Source organism: Loxodonta africana, chromosome 21, assembly GCF_030014295.1.
Source record: "Loxodonta africana isolate mLoxAfr1 chromosome 21, mLoxAfr1.hap2, whole genome shotgun sequence".
In the NCBI taxonomy this organism is placed as follows: Eukaryota; Metazoa; Chordata; class Mammalia; order Proboscidea; family Elephantidae; genus Loxodonta; species Loxodonta africana.
The window spans coordinates 26,992,011-27,010,398 of record NC_087362.1 but is presented as its reverse complement, the minus strand read 5'-3'; the positions used below and the strand labels follow the sequence as shown (position 1 = coordinate 27,010,398).

General features: G+C 50.7%; 1 protein-coding gene and 1 gene segment (V, D, J or C); one reads left to right on the top strand and one right to left on the bottom strand.

The window, feature by feature from the left end:
- LOC111752811 (uncharacterized) overlaps positions 1–3,793 on the top strand; it is a 355,617-nt gene extending 351,824 nt beyond the window's left edge. For all 3 annotated transcript variants that reach the window (XM_064273601.1, XM_064273603.1, XM_064273604.1), the window contains one exon: positions 495–3,793. In XM_064273601.1, the coding sequence (XP_064129671.1) occupies positions 495–550 (56 nt within the window). In that variant the 3' untranslated portion in view covers positions 551–3,793. The remainder of the gene's footprint in view (positions 1–494) is intronic.
- Positions 1–18,388, bottom strand: part of LOC104846689 (immunoglobulin heavy constant gamma 1-like) — an 868,336-nt gene that overhangs the window by 508,926 nt on the left and 341,022 nt on the right.

Genomic DNA, 18,388 nt, shown 5'->3' with positions numbered 1-18,388 from the left:
TGAAATATCTGGGGGCCTTTCAGGGTAATATGGCTATGCCAGCCTGTCCTGCAACTCCCCCTGAGCTGGTGGGTTTCTACCCATCATGGAAATCATCCCCCCACCACTGTAGTGACACCCGGGATGGGTGAGTGCCCATCCTCACTGTGCATGGGTTATTTGGGGCCCTTTTATATCCTTAAGGCCAGAAGCACCTGCCCCAGGAAGGCTGGAGGAGGGAGCAGAGGTCAAGATAGGAGGTCAAGGGTTCTCTAGCCCAGGGGTGCGGGAAACCTAGGACTGTGGATTGGAAGTTTGCTCCTTATTCTGTAAGAGTGCAAGATGTGCCTTAGGGGCAAAAACCTGGGTCCTAGGAGCTCCTACCAGCTGTGGGTGTGGGTCAGCAGCTGCCCCAGGCCCTGACCGCTACTTCTTCCCAGCTTGGACTTGATGTTGATGGCCTGAGAGCGGTATCTGCCTCCGCCTCTGACTTCTGCCTTTCTGTTCCTGCTCAGAGGACTCTTGGCTCTTTTGCTGGCTTCTCCTTCACAAAGTGAGGGGTGGATGGTGACCAGAGACCCTGAGCTCCACAGCGGGGCAGGTGGGAAGGAAAGAAGTCACAGCTCAGGATCTGGAGCAGTTCCAGCACTGCCAAAGTGTAAGTTTAAAAAAACATACTTTTACATTCATACACTAAAAGTCCCATTACATATGTAGTATCTGTGCCTGCGTCAAAATTTTAAAATATAAGGAAGAGTGTAAATGAACTGGGCATGTCCCCACTCCCTCTCCCCCCGTGCCTACCAGACTGGGCTTGCCCTTGTGATCACAAGCATGCTCATGCCTTAAGACCCTCTTGGTGTTCTCTGTGCACACAATTGGAAGGATCAAAATACCCTGGAGGGTTCCACGTGTCTTGTGCAGAGCTGGCGTTATAGATTTAATTGTGTCCCCCCAAAATGTGTGTCATCTTCCCTAGGCCATGGTTCCCGGTATTGTGTGATTGTCCACCATTTTGTCATCTGATATGATTTTCCTATCTGTTAAACCTCTATGATGTTAATGAGGCAGGATTAGGGGCAGTTATATTAAGGAGGCAGGACTCAATCTACAAGATAAAGTTGTATCTTGAGTTAATCTCTTTTGAGATATAAAAGAAAGAAGCAAACAGAGAGACAGAGGACCTCATGGCACCCAGAATGTAGTACTAGAAGTACAGTGCATCCTTTGGTCTCTGCACTGAGAAGCTCCTAGATGATTGGAAAATTGATGACAAGAACCTTTCCGCCCCAGAGAGTAAAAGCCTTCCTCTGGAGCTGGCACCCTGAATTCAGACATCTAGCCAATAGACTGAGAGCGAAAGTTCTGTTTGTTATAGCCACCCACTTGTGGTATTTCTGTGACAGCAGCAGTAGATAAGCAAGACAGCTGGTCAGCAGGCCTCTAACTGCCCCTGCTGCCCCAGGAGCTGAGTCTCCTTTTCTATTGTCATCAGTGGGACATCCTTGTCCGGTTGTCTCCCAACTGTGGCACCCGCCTTGGAGTGGTAGGTCAGAAGCTGTGTGCCCTGTGGGAGTCGATGGTCACCACAAGGCTAGACACTAGGGTGCTGTACCTCGAGCTTTGGGCGGGACTTTTGAGCAGGGGTGTGTAACTGTGGTAGCAGCAGTAACCCGCACTGCAGCATTGTTCCAGTGACACATGTCCTGGGTACCCAGGGCCTGGAAATGGGGCAGTGGCCCATGGGGAACCCTCTGTCTTCTGGACACAAGGCTAGGGCCAGATCCTGTGATTCGCCTGGGACCAGGCTGGCCTGGGATGGGAGGGTTTGGGAAGCACCTCCTGTTGGGGAGGGAGGTGTGAGAAACATGGAATGGACTCCAATTGTCCCCAGTCTCCTAGGGTGCAGGAGATGACTTCTGTGCCTGCTGGGGACTCACACCAGGAGAGAGGCCACCGGAGGCTGGTGCGGAGCCAGGGCTTCAGCATTGCTCTCTGTGAATGTTGCACACATGGGTCAAGTTTGGAGGTGGGGGTGGTCCCTGGTACTGCTGCTCTGGAGATTGTGGAATTGGGGAGGCTACTTTGAGGATCCCTTTTGGAGGGCAATTGTGGAGTAACGCCTCGCTTCCAGACTGAAGATGAGCTGGAACTAGAGGTTCCCTCAGCAGGAACGTGTCTGTGGGACCTAGCGAGAGAGTTGGGGCCCAGGGCACATCTGCAACTTCTCTAGGGGACCTTCTAATCTGTTGTAGTAGAGTCACTGGCAGACTGTAAAATATTTTGAAGATTAAACTAAAAAGCAAAAGTAAAAATCACTTTGGTCTCGAAGTTACCTTTCCCTGATTCATCTGTTCTATTTACACTCCCGTCATCACATGGTATGGGGTCCCTTTGAACCCTTTCACCAAACAAGGTTCTTCTGGGAGCTCTGCTCCTGCCTCACATGCTTTGTAAACTGAGAAAGCTTGCAGGACATTCCCGCTAATGGCTGCATCATGACTTCTTTAGGCAATAGTTTGCTTTCAACGTTTTTATAATCACAAATAATTCTCTGAAGAATGTCTGTCTGTTCATAAAAAGTTTTCTGTCGTTTCCTAACATTGTCTAGTTGTTTGTGTTTCTTTTGCAATTTTGTTATATTCTTCGTCCATTTCTTTTAAGAGTTTTGCTATTTTTGTGCTTAGCATCTATGGGTTCTTTGCATACTAGTGGCATAAAACCTTTACATATTTGCTGATTTTTTAAAATAAGTTTATTATTTGCTTCTAAATATTGATGATTTTTAAGTATAAAGAACCTCTAAGTGTGTACCTAGTTTCATGATTTTGGTTTTGGGGTGAAGCTTTGTCTGACTTTGGGTGGCTCTTTGGGTCTGTCTCTTTGGAGCCTCCACCCTCTGTCCGGAGGGTCTGTTTGGTGTCAGTCTTCTTCTCTGGGCACCGGTGCTCCTGTTGGGGCTTCAGTTTGTTTGAGTGCATCATCCCGTTTCTATTGAGCTGACCATGAGGTTATCATTTCCCTAAATATTGGAACAAACTATAAATAGTTCCTAATTCCTGGTTGAATTTTTCTTTAATTAACTAGACAATTTGACTTTTAGAATTTGACTTATGACTTTTGGCTCTTTATTCATATGTAAATTAACACATGTTTCTCTTTCTGGGGTCTTTGTTAGATTTTGGTATCAGGAGCATGGTTCACAAAAGGAAATTTCTCAAGTTTCTCTGAATCCTGAAAAGGTTTCACAAAATGGTATGAGGGTTTTGGGAAAGTCTGAAAATCACCCATCTGGGCCTGAATAAATCTATGCCATCTCAATTGTTACCATTTTATACTCATAATTGCACCCCACGTCCGCAAAATCCTCCCCTGTATAGGAGGTGTGTTGCCGATGAAGTGAGTTGAGGCACCCAGGCTGCTCCAAGTGGAGCTGGCACATGGTGCAGGTGGCCTGGACACTTAGCAAAAAGCCACGGTGAAGAGAGAAGGGCCACTCTGCGGGGACATTGCAAGAGAGGTGGACACACTGTTGGTGATGACTGTGGCATCTTTTTCTGAGGAAGCCTCACAGGGATGGGCTGTGCAAGGGGAAGGAGAGAAAGAGAGAAATGGAAACAGAGAGAGACAGGGACAGAGAAGAGATAAAGAGAGAGGTGAGACAGAGATAGGGGAGAGTCAGAGAGAGACAGAGATGGAGAGAGAGTGAGAGAGACTGGCAGAGAGAGACAGAGACAGAGCCAATCAGAGAGATTTAGACAGATCTAAAAAAAAAAAAAAAAAAAATTTTTTTTTTTTTTTTTAGAGAGACAGAGACATAGAGAAAGAGACAGAGGTAGAGACCTGAGTTGGGGCTGCGCTCCCAGGCTGAGAGGTTGCTTGCTGAAGCACCTAGGGGACATTTCAGGGTGGCATGGCTTTGGGAGCCTGTCCTGGGATTCCATCTGAGCTGGTGGGTGTCTGCCCATCTTGGAAATCAACACCCCTGCAGCTGCAGTGGCACCTACTGTTTAAGGGTTAATTGGGGATCTTTTTTATACTTACTTATATACCCAGGAAGGCCAGAGGAGGGAGAAGAGGCCAAGTGAGGAGGTCAGGGGTTCTCCAGCCCAGGGAAGGGGGACACCTAGGATTGTGAATAGGAAGTTTGCTCCTTATTCTGTGAGAGCACACGGTGTGCCTGAGGGGCAAAGACCTGGGTCCTAGGAACTCCTCCCAGCTGTGGCTGTGGCTCAGCAGCAGGCCCAGGCACTGCCCCCTATGTCCTCCCCGGCTGGTCCCAATATCGATTCCCCAAGAGGGGTGCCTGCCTCCACCTCTGACATGTGCCCAGCTGCCCTTCTCAGGAGCCTCTTGGATCTTTTGCTGGTTTGTCCCACAGGGAGTCAGGGTTGTGTAGTGCCCAGAGACCCTGAGCTCCACAAAGAGGCAGGTCGGGGGCACAGAAGTTGCAGCTCAGGACCTGGAGTGGTTCCAGCAATGCTAAGGAGTAAGTTTTCAAAAAATACACTTACATTCATTCACTGCAAAGCCCATTATAAATGCACTAATTGCACCTGGTGAAAATTTTAAAATATACGAAAGCATGTAAATGGTCTGGGCATGTCCCTCCTCCCTCTGTCACCATGCCTACCAGGCTGGGCTCACCCCCATAATCACAGGCATGATCCCACTGTGCAACCCTCTTGGTGTTCTTTGTGCACACACTCAGAAGGATCAACATACCCTGGAGAATACATGACTCAGCTCCACCTCCCTTGTATAGATCTGGTGTTATAGATTGAATTATGTCCCCCCAAAATGTGTGTTAACTTGGCTAGGCCAGGGTTCCAAGTATTGTGTGATTGTCCACCATTTTGTCATTTGATAGGAATTTCTTATGTGTTGTAAATCCTACCTCTGTGATGTTAATGAGGCAGAATTACAGGCATTATGTTAGTGAGGCAGAACTCAATCTACAAGATTACGCTTTACCATGAGTCAATCTCTTTTGAGATATAAAAGAGAGAAGCAAGCAGAGAGAGAGGGACCACATGCCACCAAGAAAGTAGCTCCAGGGCAGAGTATGTCCTCTGGACATGGGGTGCCTGTGCTGAGAAGCTCCTAGACCATAGGAAAATTGATGACCAGGATCTTCCTCCAGTGCCCACAGAGAAAGAAAGCATTCCTTTGGGGCTGGCACCCTGAATTCAGACTTCTAGCCTACTAGACTGTGAAAGAAGAAGCTCCTGTTTGTTAAAGCCACCCACTTGTGGTATTTCTGTTACAGCAGCACTAGATAATTAAGATAGCAGGCCTCCAACTGGCCTCCTATTGTCATCAGTAGGGCATCCTTGTTCCATTGTCTCCAAACTCCAGTGCCTGCAAGTGGGTGACATGTCAAATGCCTTGTGCCCCGTGGGAGTTGATGGGGACCTCCAGGCTGTACTCCAGGGTGCTGCACCATGTGCTTTGGGTAAGATTTTGAGCAGGTGCTGTGTCACTGTGGTATCCTAAGACACTCCCATCATAGAATTGTCACAGTGACACATGCCCCCACACAATCCTCCAGCTGTGATAGCCCCATTCACTCACTGCAGAGGGGATTCTGAGAGTTCCAGGGGTTTTGGTATGGAGCTCAGATGAGAAGGGATGACTCTGACTTGCCCTCTGGGGGCCAAGAGACAGCTGTTCTCCAGGGCTGCTGCTTATGGCGTTGGTGAGTGCTGAGGGCTCCACTGTGGCCGAGGAGGGGATCTGTGGTGGACAAACCCCTGCCTGGGGTCCTGAGAGTGTGCAGTGGTTTGCCTGCCTGTGCCTTCCAGTGTTTGGTTCCTCCTACTCCAGGAGAGCTTTGGGGCCTGGAACTGTTTCCAGCTGGTGCTCTGTGTCCCTCTTGGCTGAGTGGATTGTAAGACATTAGGGTATTGCATCCCTTCTGAGGTTAGGTCTGTTGAAAGTTGCAGCTTCAGGATCAAACCTGGGATGTCTCTCATGCCCTTGGTGCCCAGGGACTAGGGATGGGGCAGTGCCCCCTGGGGAACCCTCTGTCTTTCAAGGAATTGTTACATTTCATCTAAGTTATCAAATAATTGTGTATAGAGTTGTTCATGATATCCCATTATTATCCTTTTAATGTCCATGGTATGGGTACTGATGACTCCCTTTTAATTTCTGGTATTAGTAATTTGCGTCTTCTCTCTTCTTTTCTTGGTTAGCCTGGCTAGAAATTTATCAATTCTGTTGAACACCACAAAGAACGTGCTTTTGGTTTCATTGATTTTTTTTTCTATTAAATTTCTATTTTCAATTTCATTTATTTCTGCTCTGTTTTTATTAATCTTCTTTTTGTTTATGTCAGATTTAATTTGTTCTTCCTTTTCTGGTCTTCTAAAATGGAAGCTTAGAATATTGATTTTATATCTTTCTTCTTTTCTAACATATGTATTCAATGCTATAAATGTCTCTGTAAGCGCTCCTTTTATTGCATCCTACACATTTTAATAAGTTGTCTTTCCATTTCCGTTTAGTTCAAAGTATTTTTAAATTTCTCTTCTGGCTTCTCTTTTGACCCATGTGTTATTGAAAAGTGTGTCGTTTAATTTCCAAGTATTTTGATATTTCCCAGCTATCTTTCTGTTATTGATTTCTAGTTTAATTCCATCGTGGTCTAGAACATATTTTATTGATTTCTTTCCTTTTAAATATGTTAAGGTATGTTTTATGTCTTGCCGATCCACTCCCAAGACCCCTTGAGCTTCCTTCCTGGTCTCACATTACATGCCTGCAGATGTTTGCACTGCTGTGATGGTCATCTGTACCTGGCTGTAAACCCCAGGTTTCAGGATGCATTTGTCCTGGCTTCTCGGGGCCTGACATGCACTGGGGATGCTAGAATATTTACTGAATGAATGAAATATTGTGGTTTTTGGACTGAATGAAGAAATACATTATTGACTGGTGGGGTGGGGGAAATAAGTTGCAGAGAAATATGCAGGGTGATCCTACCTTTATGTTAAAAACAGTATTTGAAAATCTGTGTAAGTGTTTAAGTGGAGGGGTAAGGACCCAGGCACCAGGAAGTTGAGGTTTCCGGGTGAGAGGCAGGGCAGGAGGGGATGGAGGTCTGGGGAATAACAGGGCCAGAAGGAGGGGCTGGAAGGGAAAATTGATTCCTTGCTTAAAGCTGATTTCTGAGGCCTTGCTGGCCTAGAGTTTATCTGCTTCCTGTGTATGGAGGGTGTGGGGTATGGGGCCTGGAGGTGAGGCTGCCTTGCTGCCTAAGGGACAACACAGGCCTGGCTGAGCGCTGGCCTCCCAAGGAGGACTAGGTGGCTGGAGGTCTGCATAACCCTGCAGTGCCCATAGCCACGGCTGACCTGGAGCCCAGGGTGTTAGGATCACACGCTCCCATCCCCTTTGACTGGAGATGGCTCATCAGGACCCAGGGAAGGCTGCTGGTGAGTGATGCCCTGAACACCTTTCTTGTGTGGGTTACTGAATCCTTTTGTAGAAGATAGGCTCTGGGCCAAAGTGATGATATGGGAGAAACATGCTGGTGAGCACACATGGGGGTAGCTGGGAAGTGGGCTGAATTGTGTCCCACCAGTCAGATGACCCTCCTGCTGCTCCACTGTGCGCTTGACATATAAAGAAGAGCCTGGACCCTGACTGACTGGTGTGGCATCCTGAAAGCTGGGAGAGGTATCTATTCAGGGCCATGGAGGGGTACAGGCTGTAGTGGGGGCTCCACAGAGACCTGGCTGCCAGGATGGTTTCACCTGTTGTGCTGAGGGCAGTGGGTTTGGCTAGGCTGCAGGTAGGCTGAAGGACAAATAGGCGGGTGGGGTGCAGGTCTCTTTCCTCAGGTGGGAGGATCCACCACAAACCGGGGCTCCCCGGGAAGGACTGCTGCTGAGCCTTTCTGTCACACTTCTGCTCCCTGGCTCTGACTGGGTGAAGGCTATATTCTGTTGGAAGTCTATCCATCAGCTGAACTTCACCTTCATTCTTCTGACCTATTTGGGCTGCCTGAAAGTGGTCTATGACCCTGATTGAACTCCAGCCCCACAGCTCCGCAGGACGTCCTCCCCAGCTCACGCTTCCTAGTCCTTACCGTGAACTGAAGCCCCTTGCAGGGTACCTGCTATAAGGGTGGTATTAGTCTCAGAGCCTGGCAGGTCTCAAGCTCCGGCACTGGCCTCTTTTTCTGTTTCTCCATTGGCTGCTGGGATTGTTTTTGGCTTGGCCTTTCACACAGCGGTAGCTCCCACCATACTCACCTTGACACAGGGTAGCACAGAATCCCTCTGTAACTTCTGATGCCTGCAGGGGGGTGTGCCAGGCAGGGTTGCATGGAGAGTGCCCTTGACCAGCTCTATGGCCTTGGTTCTGAGCCTCTCTAATCATGGAGGTCACTGGGTGAGTTTTATGTGAAATGTGTGTCACTGTGGCTCCAACCATAATCACTGTGTCATGGACCTGCACAGATTTTCTGGATCTGGCCAGGGATGCCCTCCTGGGCAAGCATTGGCCTTTTCTGGCCTCGACAGGATTGGTTGGGTGTCCATCAACCCTGGGCTATTCTCCAGAAGTCCAAGTCTACAAAGTTAGTGGACAGATCAGAATCTGCCACTGGCTGCAGGGTAGGGAGGGGGTTGCAATGAAGTGGCAATCTGGGTGACAGCACTGGGATTACAGCCTAGTTCATGGAAGCTTGTCCCTCTCTCTGCTGTCAGTGGACTTTCTGGGCCTCTGCAGTGCTGACCCAAAAGGGTCTGTCACCCCAGTTCCTGGCTGTGTTGGTTACCACATGAGTGAGCCCACCAAAGGGCTTTTGGCTCCAGCCTGAGTTACTATGGGGGTAACCCCACTGTGAGGGGGACCTGGACAGAATGTCCCCTTGCCCAGAGGGTGGATCTGTTCTTCTTGGGGGCCCCCAGGGCCCCCGGGATGAGAAAATGGGGGGTACAGGAATGGGGTAGGGGTGGCAAAGGAGCATCCACAGCAGCGCATTCCCCCACACACCAGCTGCTAGGGCCCATCCCCTCCAACAGCATCACTGTCTACTGCTGCCCTGGCCAGGTGCTGGGTGGAGGAAATGGGACCTGGAGACAGGCCCCACCCCTGTGGGTAGGAAGGAAGGCAGAGATGGGTTCTTACCCTGTTTGCCCCTTCAGGTGTCTTGGTTGGTGTCTTCTGGCAAGTCAGCCACAGTGTTAGTAACCACCACAGTATCACAGCATTAGAGCCTCATACCAAATCTTGGGCATCCAGCCTCTGGGCCCAATTCTGGCATAGTTTCCTGGGGCTTCCCACTTGAGAGAAGGCAGAGAAGACAGCAGAGAAGAGGAAGGACAGTTGAGGGCTGGGTGCCCTGAGGCAAGTGAAGGGGTGCATGGAGGCACTCTGGTAAGAGGCACTGGGGCTTGAAAGGTGGCAACCCAATCTGCCCCTTCAGGACTGGTGGCTCTGGTGTGGAGCAGGCTTGCATAGGCCTTCATTCTGCCCTTCTGTGGCCTCTGGACTAGGGTGGTCAGTGGTTGTATTGGGAGGGTTGTCCAGGGCAGAGCAGAGTCTGGGGACACCAACAGCTCTGAGCTCTCAGTGTGGGACCTCAGGGCCCTCAAGGGGCTGAGTGGGTGGAGTTCTGGCAGTTCAGGGTGGGGTGTGGTGGGTGGGGTAGAGTTGTATAGGGCCCAGTTAGCGAGGTCTCACCCTTCCCTTCACAGGAGCTCATACTGGCCACCACCAGGCAATGGGCAGCCTCATAGCCTCAGAGGCCCTGGGTTTGCTCCTGCCCTTGCTCAGGAGCAGGAGAGTCAGTGAGATCAGACTAGGAGCCAGAGCAGGCCAGGGAAGTGTGGCCTGAGACTGCCTAGCTGACAGAAGCAGTCTGTGGTTTCCGTGGTCAGTTGGGGAGGTACTGGGGAAGCTGGGGCCTGGGCACCTGGGGGTCTGGGTGCTGCTTAGCTCAGCTGGAGGTGGATAGCCAGAGCTTTTCCTGCATGGGTGCCTCCTAGGAGGCAGTGAGTAAAAGTCTTTGCTATTGACAGGTGTGTGGCTATGAGTCCTGAGCCTTGTTATGGAGAGGGGATCATGCTTCTAACCTCCAGGACTTTTGGGAGTACATTATGAGGTGACCAGGCCTAGTTGCCAATATGACTGGTGGGAACCAGGCAATTTTGAGCAGGGACCATGGCACCGTGGTAACTACTACTACTCCACTACCCACAGTGACAGGGACTCAAACAATATTGCCTGCCCCTGCAGGGGCTGGAGGGCCAGTGGTGTGGGGGAAGGATATCCCCAGGGAAAGAGAGTGGGGCTTAATGGAGGTCCCCTGGGAAATTGTGAAGGCACACTCTCCAGGCTCATGGCTCAGACTCCCTGGTCTCCCAAAATTGTCCCAGTGGCCTGGGCCAGCAGCTGGTGCTCTCAGCTCCCTCCCTCGCAGCCTGGGTGAGCCTGCCCCAGGCCCTTCACTGCTCTTGACTCAGTCTCCCCATTGTGAGGGAGTGATGATTGAGCCCCTATGGATCAGGCTGGCAGAAGATGAGGGGTTAATTGTGTACATGCCTGACACCAGCCCCGGGCCTCTCTCAGGCTTTCCCCAGTCCCAGGCCAGGCTCTGCACTGCCCCTTTGACCATCCTTGGGCCCATGTGGTCACACTGGAGTACCCACCCCAAACACAAATATCTCCTCTCTCCAGGTGGCCTGACTCACAGAGGGTACCCTCCAACTGCCCTCGCTCACCATTGCCTCAGGGTCTGGGATGACCTGGGGCTCGTGTGGAGCAGGTGGTTAGTGCTATGGGTGGTGCCACTGTGATCAACATAGTTGTAGTCATCTACCATAGCTTGACACTCTGTGACAAGAACTGGAGCTGGAGCGGGGGAAGGCTGGCTGCATCCTCAGAAGCAGGGAGGGTTCAGGCGGCCAGCCTCACTCGGTGATCACAGCTGCGGGGCTAGCTGGTGGGCTGGGGAGTGGGGAGGAAGTGCTCAGACTGTCAGGGCTGCTGGATTCCAAGGGTGAGGCTGACAATAAAGGGGCATGGGTGGCCTGGAGAACGGAGACACTGTGAATGACGGTCCGGCTGAGCTGGCCTACTTTGGGATGCTGGGGGCCCCATGAGGGCCCATAGGCTGGGTGATAGGAACTGCATATGACCTGCACTGCCTGCGGGATCCTGCACTGCAGCGGGCTGGGATGGATGGCAGGGAGAAGAAAAGAGGGGTGGACGCCAGGTGGCAGGGCTCCTGCACTGGGCTGGGAGGAGGAGGGTAGGCCTGCAGAGTGTGGGCTGGGCGTGTGTTAGAAGAAGTGCATCAAGACCCATCTGAGCTCAGGTCTCACCTGGCTCCACCTGGTTCCTGGCCTAGATGGCTGAGGAGGGATTCTTGTGGGGCCTGCTCCTGAAGGGGCTTCTCTGGGGGCTGGCAGATTGCCAGCACAGTGTCCGTGATGATGACCTTGTCAAGATGATACTTTGCAGAGAATGCTGAACTACCCCTCTTCTGGGGAGAAGCCTCTGGTGGCCTTGAGGTGGGTGGGGGTCCTTGACAGGCTAGGGATCAGTTCCTGCCCAAAGGAGCCCCGCCTGACATGCTGCCCCAGCGACTTCTGTGCAGTGAATACCTGCCCAGCTACAGCGTGCTTTCCTCTGTCAGCCTCCGGAGGCTCCCAGGCAGAGCTGGCACTGACTCCCCGCATTACCTCCCTGGGGCGCCTCTCCAAGGCTGGGCTCCTCCACGTAGGGGTGGGGGTCGAATGTAGTCATGCCCACTAGGGGTCAGTGTGAACAGTGCTTCCTCAGGGGCATAGGGTGGGGTTGCTAGCAAGGATGCGGCCTCCTCTTGTGGGTGCCTAGTTCCATGGGTCAGAGAGGTCTCTGGGTGTGGGGTGTCTGCCCCAGGGAAGTATGAGCAGGGGTGAGGTGCCCAGCTCTCTCCTGTCTTGCCTGACTTCCTTTGGCCAGACACATGGTGGTATCAGTGGTGGCCGGGATCAGAGCACAGGCTGAGAAATGGGGTGGCTGGGAAGCCCCCAGCTAAAGGGGCAATAGATGCTGTCCCTGAGTCTAGTGCTGATCCTGGCTATGGTACAGTGGTACCTGAGAGGCAGGTTTTTGCTGCTGGGCCTGTCACTCTGGAAGTTATAGTTATACAATGGGAGAGTCCTTGACAAAAAGCCCTGTGTTCATGGACCCTTGTCCTGCTCCAGGCTCCTGGGAGGGCTCAACAGGCACAGATAGCCAGTGCCCCAGACCCCATATCTCTGCTTAGTGGTCTTCTCTGCACACGGGGCAGGCCTGCCTGCTGGCCTATTCCCCGCACTTACGGTCCCTGGGAATGGGTTTGAGGTGATGCTGTACTCTGCAAGATAAGGAGGAACCCAGCACCCAGGGGCTGTGGTTAAGGGGTAAAGGTGTATAGGGCGGTGTCTGCACTTCCTTCCCTTGGGTGGGGTCTGTGCAGGAAGGCTGCCCGAGGGGGTGTTTTTTGTGGGCAGTTCTCACGCAGATGGACCAGCTGACCGGTGGCCAGGGAGAGACTCAGGAGGAGAGAAGGCCATTACAGAAAGGTTCTTTGTTTCTGAAGTGTGAGCATGGTCCTTGGTTGGCTTCTAGGGAAGATCCAGTTAGGGGTGGGGCTCACAGAAGGCTGGGCTGGGCTGGTCTGGGGCCCTGCATGACTTGTCCCCAGGAAAGGGGCCACTCCAGGCCCTGGCTGCTTGGAACTGGTTGTCCAGTGTTCTGCCAGCACTGTCACCTCTCCTGGGCACTCCCCGCTTTAGGGCCCTGGAGGCACCCCCTCTTGGGCCAGGGCCAGTGGGTAGGGGCTGCTTAGTGCTGACGGGCCCACTGGACACCCCAGTCTTCAATGGCTCCACCCTGGGACCCCTCCTAGAGTCACTCACCCAGCCTTCCAACTGGGAGAAAGGATTCTAAAACCAAACCACTGAGCCCTACCCACACTTCTCATAGGCTGCAAGAGTCAATTCTCATCCCAGCCTATTGTCCAGCTGGGTTTGGGGTATTGGGAAGTGTGGGGTGCAGGGTGTCATGGAGGGCAGGGTAGTGTGGAGGGCAGAGAAGTATGACCAACAGGCTCAGTGACTGAAGGGCTGGGGCAGTGCCAGGCACTATGGGTAGGCCAACTTTCCGGTTGCCTCTGTCCAAAATGGGGTGGCATTGTAGAGTTTTGTGTCTGAGGTGCAGAGCTGTGGCCCTGACATGTTTACCAGCCCCAAGGGAGGAGGGGGGACTTTTGTGGGTGTCCGCTGGAAGCTAGCAGGCAATTTCCATGGGTGGGGGGTCAGCAGGAGTGTACCTACTACGAATGAGCTTAGGCTGAGGTGGGGTTGGCTTTTGCCCATCTCTTTCATGACCTGGGTAGACTTCCCAGGCAGTGTCTCTGTGGTGACCTCTCAGGGGCTTGGGGATCTGGTTAGCCATGTCACCACCGTGGTGCTATACCTGCTGGTTTGGGTCATGGGCCACATGGCTGGGACACACCCTGAATCCATGGTGGTGTGTCTCTGTCTGTTTTACTTATCCAGTGGGTGTCTTCAAGAAAGAGAAATTTAGTTTTTCAAGTTTAGGAGGCTCGAAGTCAGAATTCAGAGCACTAGCTCTAGAGGAATGCTTTCTTTCTGTCTGCTCTGGGAAGGGTCCCTGTCTCTTTTCAGCTTCTATTCCTAGGTTCCTTGGAAGACCCTGTGGCTTACATCATGTACTTGTTTGCTTGCTTAATCTGCTGTTTCATGTCTCAAAAGAGATTGAACCAAGACACACCCTGTGTGAGTACTTCATCACTAACATAACAAAGAAAACCCATTTCCAAATGGGATTTTAGCCACAGGTATAGGGTTTTTATAGGGTTTAGGATTTACAACACATATTCTGGGGGGACACAATTCAATCCACAACACCTTTCAAAATCCTGGTCTGGCCTGCAGTTCTTGGTGAGAGGGGCTGGGGTATAGGGATGGGTTTTTGCAAGGCATTGTGAGGCTGTGGCCATAATAACCATAATCAGTATAGTAATACCACAGTGGTGCACACCTGCCCCCAATCCCCCTCTGGCAGGATGGCAGGAAGGCAGCCTTAGAGGCACAGAGCTGAGCTTGGGACTGGGCTTCACGCCTGATGGGTTGTTTGCTGAAACATCTGGGGGGCCTCTCGGGGTTACATGGCTATGCCAGCCTGTCCTGCACTGCCTCCTGAGCTGGTGGGTGCCTGTCCATCATAGAAATCATCCCTCAGCACTACAGTGTCACCCAGGTGGGTGATTGCCCGTCCCTACTATGGATGGATTACTTGGAGGCCTTTTATATTCTTGGGGCCAGCAGTACCTGTTCCAGGGAGGCTGGAGGAGAGGCAGAGGCCAAGCGAGGAGGTCAGGGGTTCTCCAGCCCAGGGGAGGAAAGAGACACCTAGGAGTGTAAATCTTAGAAGTGTGGTCCTTATTCTGTGAGAGCACAGGTTGTGCCTTAGGGACGGAGACCTGGGCCCTAGGATCTGCTCCCAGCTGTGGCCATGGATCAGCAGTGGCCCCAGGCCTTGCCCTCCAAGCCCTCCCAGGATGACCTTGATTTCGATGCCCTGAGATGTTATGCTTGCCTCCACCTCTGACTTGTGCCTTGCTGTCCCTTCTGAGGAGGCTCTTTGCTGTTTTGCTGGCTTCTCCCTTAGGGAGTCGGGGTGGATGGTGCTCAGATACCCTGAGCTCCACAATGGCAGGTTGGGGGTCGGGGGACAGAATTTGCAGCTCAGGACCTGGAGTGGTTCCAGCACTGCCAAGGGGAAGTTTTCAAAATTACACTTACATTCATTCATTATATATCCTATTATACATGTAGTATCTGTGCTTGGTGAAATTTTAAAATATAAGGAAGAGTGTAAATGAACTTGGCATGTCCCCTCTCCCTCTCTCCCCATGCCTACCAGGCTGGGCTGGTCCTTGTGATCACAGGCCTGCATTTCAGCTGTCTTGGTGTTCACCGTGCACACACTTGGAAGAATCAAAATACTCTCGTGCATACATGCCTGGGTTTTACCTCCCTTCTGCAGATCTGACATATTGAATTGCATTGTATCTCCCCAAAATGTCTGTCAACTTGGCTAGGCCATGGTTCCCAGTATTGTGTGATTGTCTACCATTTTGTCATTTGATATGATTTTCCTATGTGTTGTAAATCCTACCTCTATGATGTTAATGAGGCTGGAATAGAGGCAGTTATGTTAATGAGGCAGGACTCAATCTACAAGTTTAGGTTGTATTTTGAGTCAATCTCTTTTGAGATATAAAAGAGAGAAGCAAGCAGAGAGACAGGAGGACCTCATGTCACCAAGAAGGTAGTGCCAGGAGCATAGCTCATCCTTTGGATCAGGGTTCCCTGTGTTGAGAAACCTCTAGACCACAGGAAAATTGATGACAAGGACCTTCCTCCAGAACCCACAGAGAGAAAACCTTCCCCTAGAGGTGGTGCCCTGAATTCAGATTTCTGGCCTACTAGGCTGTGTTTTTTTTTTTTTTTTTAGGCTGTTAGCGAATAAGCTTCTGTTTGTTAAAGCCAACCACTTGTGGTTATTTCCATTACAACAGCAGTAGGTAAGTAAGACAGCTGGTCAGCAGGCCTCCAACTGTCTCTACGGCCCCAGGAGCTAGGCCTTCTTTTCTCTTGTTATCAGTAGGACAACCTTGCCTCCAAATTCTGGCACTCACGAATGGTGACAGTTTAGATACCTTTTGCCCTGTGGGAGGTGATGGGTCCTGCCAGGCTGCTCCCCAGGGTGCTGCACCAGGATCTTTGGGCAGGACTTTTGTGTGGGTGCTATGTCACTGTGGTAGTAGCAGTTACCCCAAATGCAATAATGTCACAGTGACACTTGCCCTCACACAATCCTTCTGCCTGGGACACCTTCATTCTCCCTCTGCATTGGGGATTCTGAGAGAGGCAGAGGTTTTGGTATGGAGCTTAGCTAAGGAGGGGTGACTCTGACCAGCCTTCTGTGGGCCAAGAGACAGGTGTTCTCCAGGGCTGCTTCATGTGTTCTGGGTGAGAGTTAGGAGCTCCACTGTGGCTGAGGAGGAGCTCCATGATTGACACAGCCCTGCATGGGGTCCTGGGCCTGTGAAGTAGTTTGCCTGCTGGTGCCTTTGCAGACATTGGTGCTCTTGCTTCAGGAGGACTTTGGTGTCTAGAGCTGTTTCCATCTGGTGCTCTGTGTCCCTCTTGGCTGAGTGGACTGTAAGCCATTAAGATATTACATCCCTCCTGAGGTTGGGTTTGCTGAAAGCTGCAGCTTCGGGATCAAACCTGCGATGTCACTCATGCCCTGGGTGCCCAAGGCTGGGGATGGGGCAGTGGCCCCTGTCGAACCCTCTGGTTTTCAAGGAACTGTTATAGTTCATCAAAGTTATTAAATACTTGGGCTTAGAGTTGTTCATAATATCCCCTCATTATCCTCTCAATGTCCGTAGTATCAGTAGTGATGAGTCCTTTATTTTTGTTCTTAGTAATTTGTGTCTTCTCTCCTCTTTTCTTGGTTAGTACAGTTAGAGATTTATCAATTTTACTCATCTCTCCAAAGAATCTGCTTTTGGTTTTATTGAAAATTTGTGTTTTCAATTTCATTGATTTCTGCTTTTTTTTATTATTTATCTTCTTTTTGCTCATGCCAGATTTAATTTGTTCTTTCTTTTCTGATTTTCTAAAATGGAAGCTTAGAATATTGATTTTATATCTTCCTTCTTTTCTAATATATGCATTCAATGCTATAAATGTCTCCCTAAGCACTCCTTTTACTGCATCCCACACATTTTGATAAGTTGTCTTTCCATTACCATGTATTTCAAGGTATTTTTTAATTTCTCTTCAGACTTGTTTTTGACCTATGTCTTATTGAAAAGTGTGTTGTTTAATTTCCAAATATTTTGATATTTCCCAGCTATCTTTGATTTCTGGTTTAATTCCATTGTGGTCTAGAACATACTTTAATGATTTTTATTCTTTTAAATGTGTTAGGGAGTGTTTTATGTCCTGATGATCCACTCCCAAGAGCCCCGAGCTTCCTTCCTGGTCTCACATTGTATGCATGCAGATGTTTACACAGCTGTGATCGTCATCTGTACCTGGCTGTAAACTTCAGGGGTCAGGATGCATTTGTCCTGGCCTCTCAGGGATCAACCAGGGGAAGATTGAGGACAAGAACCTTCCTTTAAAGCCAATAGAGAGAGAAATCCTTCCCCTGGAGCCGAAACCCTGAATTTGGACTGTAACTTACCAGATTGTGAGAAAATAAATTTCTTTTTGTTAAAACCATCCACTTGTGGTATTTCTGTTATAGCAGCAGTAGATGACTAAGACACTGGTGTTGGGGGGAAAAAGTTGCTGAAAAATATTCAGTGTGATGCTATCTTTATGTTAAAAGCCATATTTGGAAATCTGCATGTACTGTGTGTAAATGGAGGGGAAGGGATGAGGCCACAGAAAGCTGAGATTTCTGACTGAGAGTCAGGGCAGGAGGGGCAGAAAGGGAAAACTGATGCCTTAAAGCTGATTTCTGAGTCCTTGCTGGTCTAGAGCTTATCTGCTTCCTGTGTGTGGAAGTTGTGTGGTATGGAGCCTAAAGGTGGGGCTGCCTCACTACCAGAGGTCTGGCTGAGCCCAGGGCTCCCCAGAAGGGCTAGGTGGCTGAAGACCTGCATAACCCTGCAGTGGCCAAGGCTACGGTTGACCTGGAGCCCAGAATGTCAGGTCCACAAGCCTCCATACCCTTTGACTGAAGCTCGCCCATCTGCACCCAGGAAATGCAGCTGATGAGCGATGCCCTGAGCACCCTTCTTGTGCGGGGCACCAGCTCCTGCTGTAGAAGACAGGCTCTGGGCCACAGTGATGATATGGGAGAAACACATTTGTGAGCACACATAGGGGTAGCATAGCGAGTGGGCTGAGCCCTGATGCATCCAGCCAGATGAGCTCCTGCTGTTCCACTGTGCGCTTGATGTACCAAGAAGAGCCTGGACCCTGACTGACTGGTGTGGCATCCCAAAAGCCAGAACAGGTACTTAACTCAAGGCCATGGAGTGGTACAGGCTGCACTGGGGGTTCCACAGAGATCTGGCTGCCAGGATGATCTCCCTGCTGGCTCTGAGGGCATTGGGCTTGGCTGGGCTACAGGTAGACTGAAGGACAAATAGGCAGAAGGATTGCAGGTCTCTTCCCAGGATAGGGGGCTAGGAGGACCCAAGACCTACACAGGCTCCCCAGGAGGCCTCCAGCCGAGTCTTTCTGGCACACTTCCACCTCCTCAACTCTGCCAATGCTTGGGCTACGTTCTGTTGGAAGTGTACATATCAGTTGAACTTCACCTTCACTGTGCTGACCCTGTCAAGTTTCCTGAAAGGGGTATCTGGCCC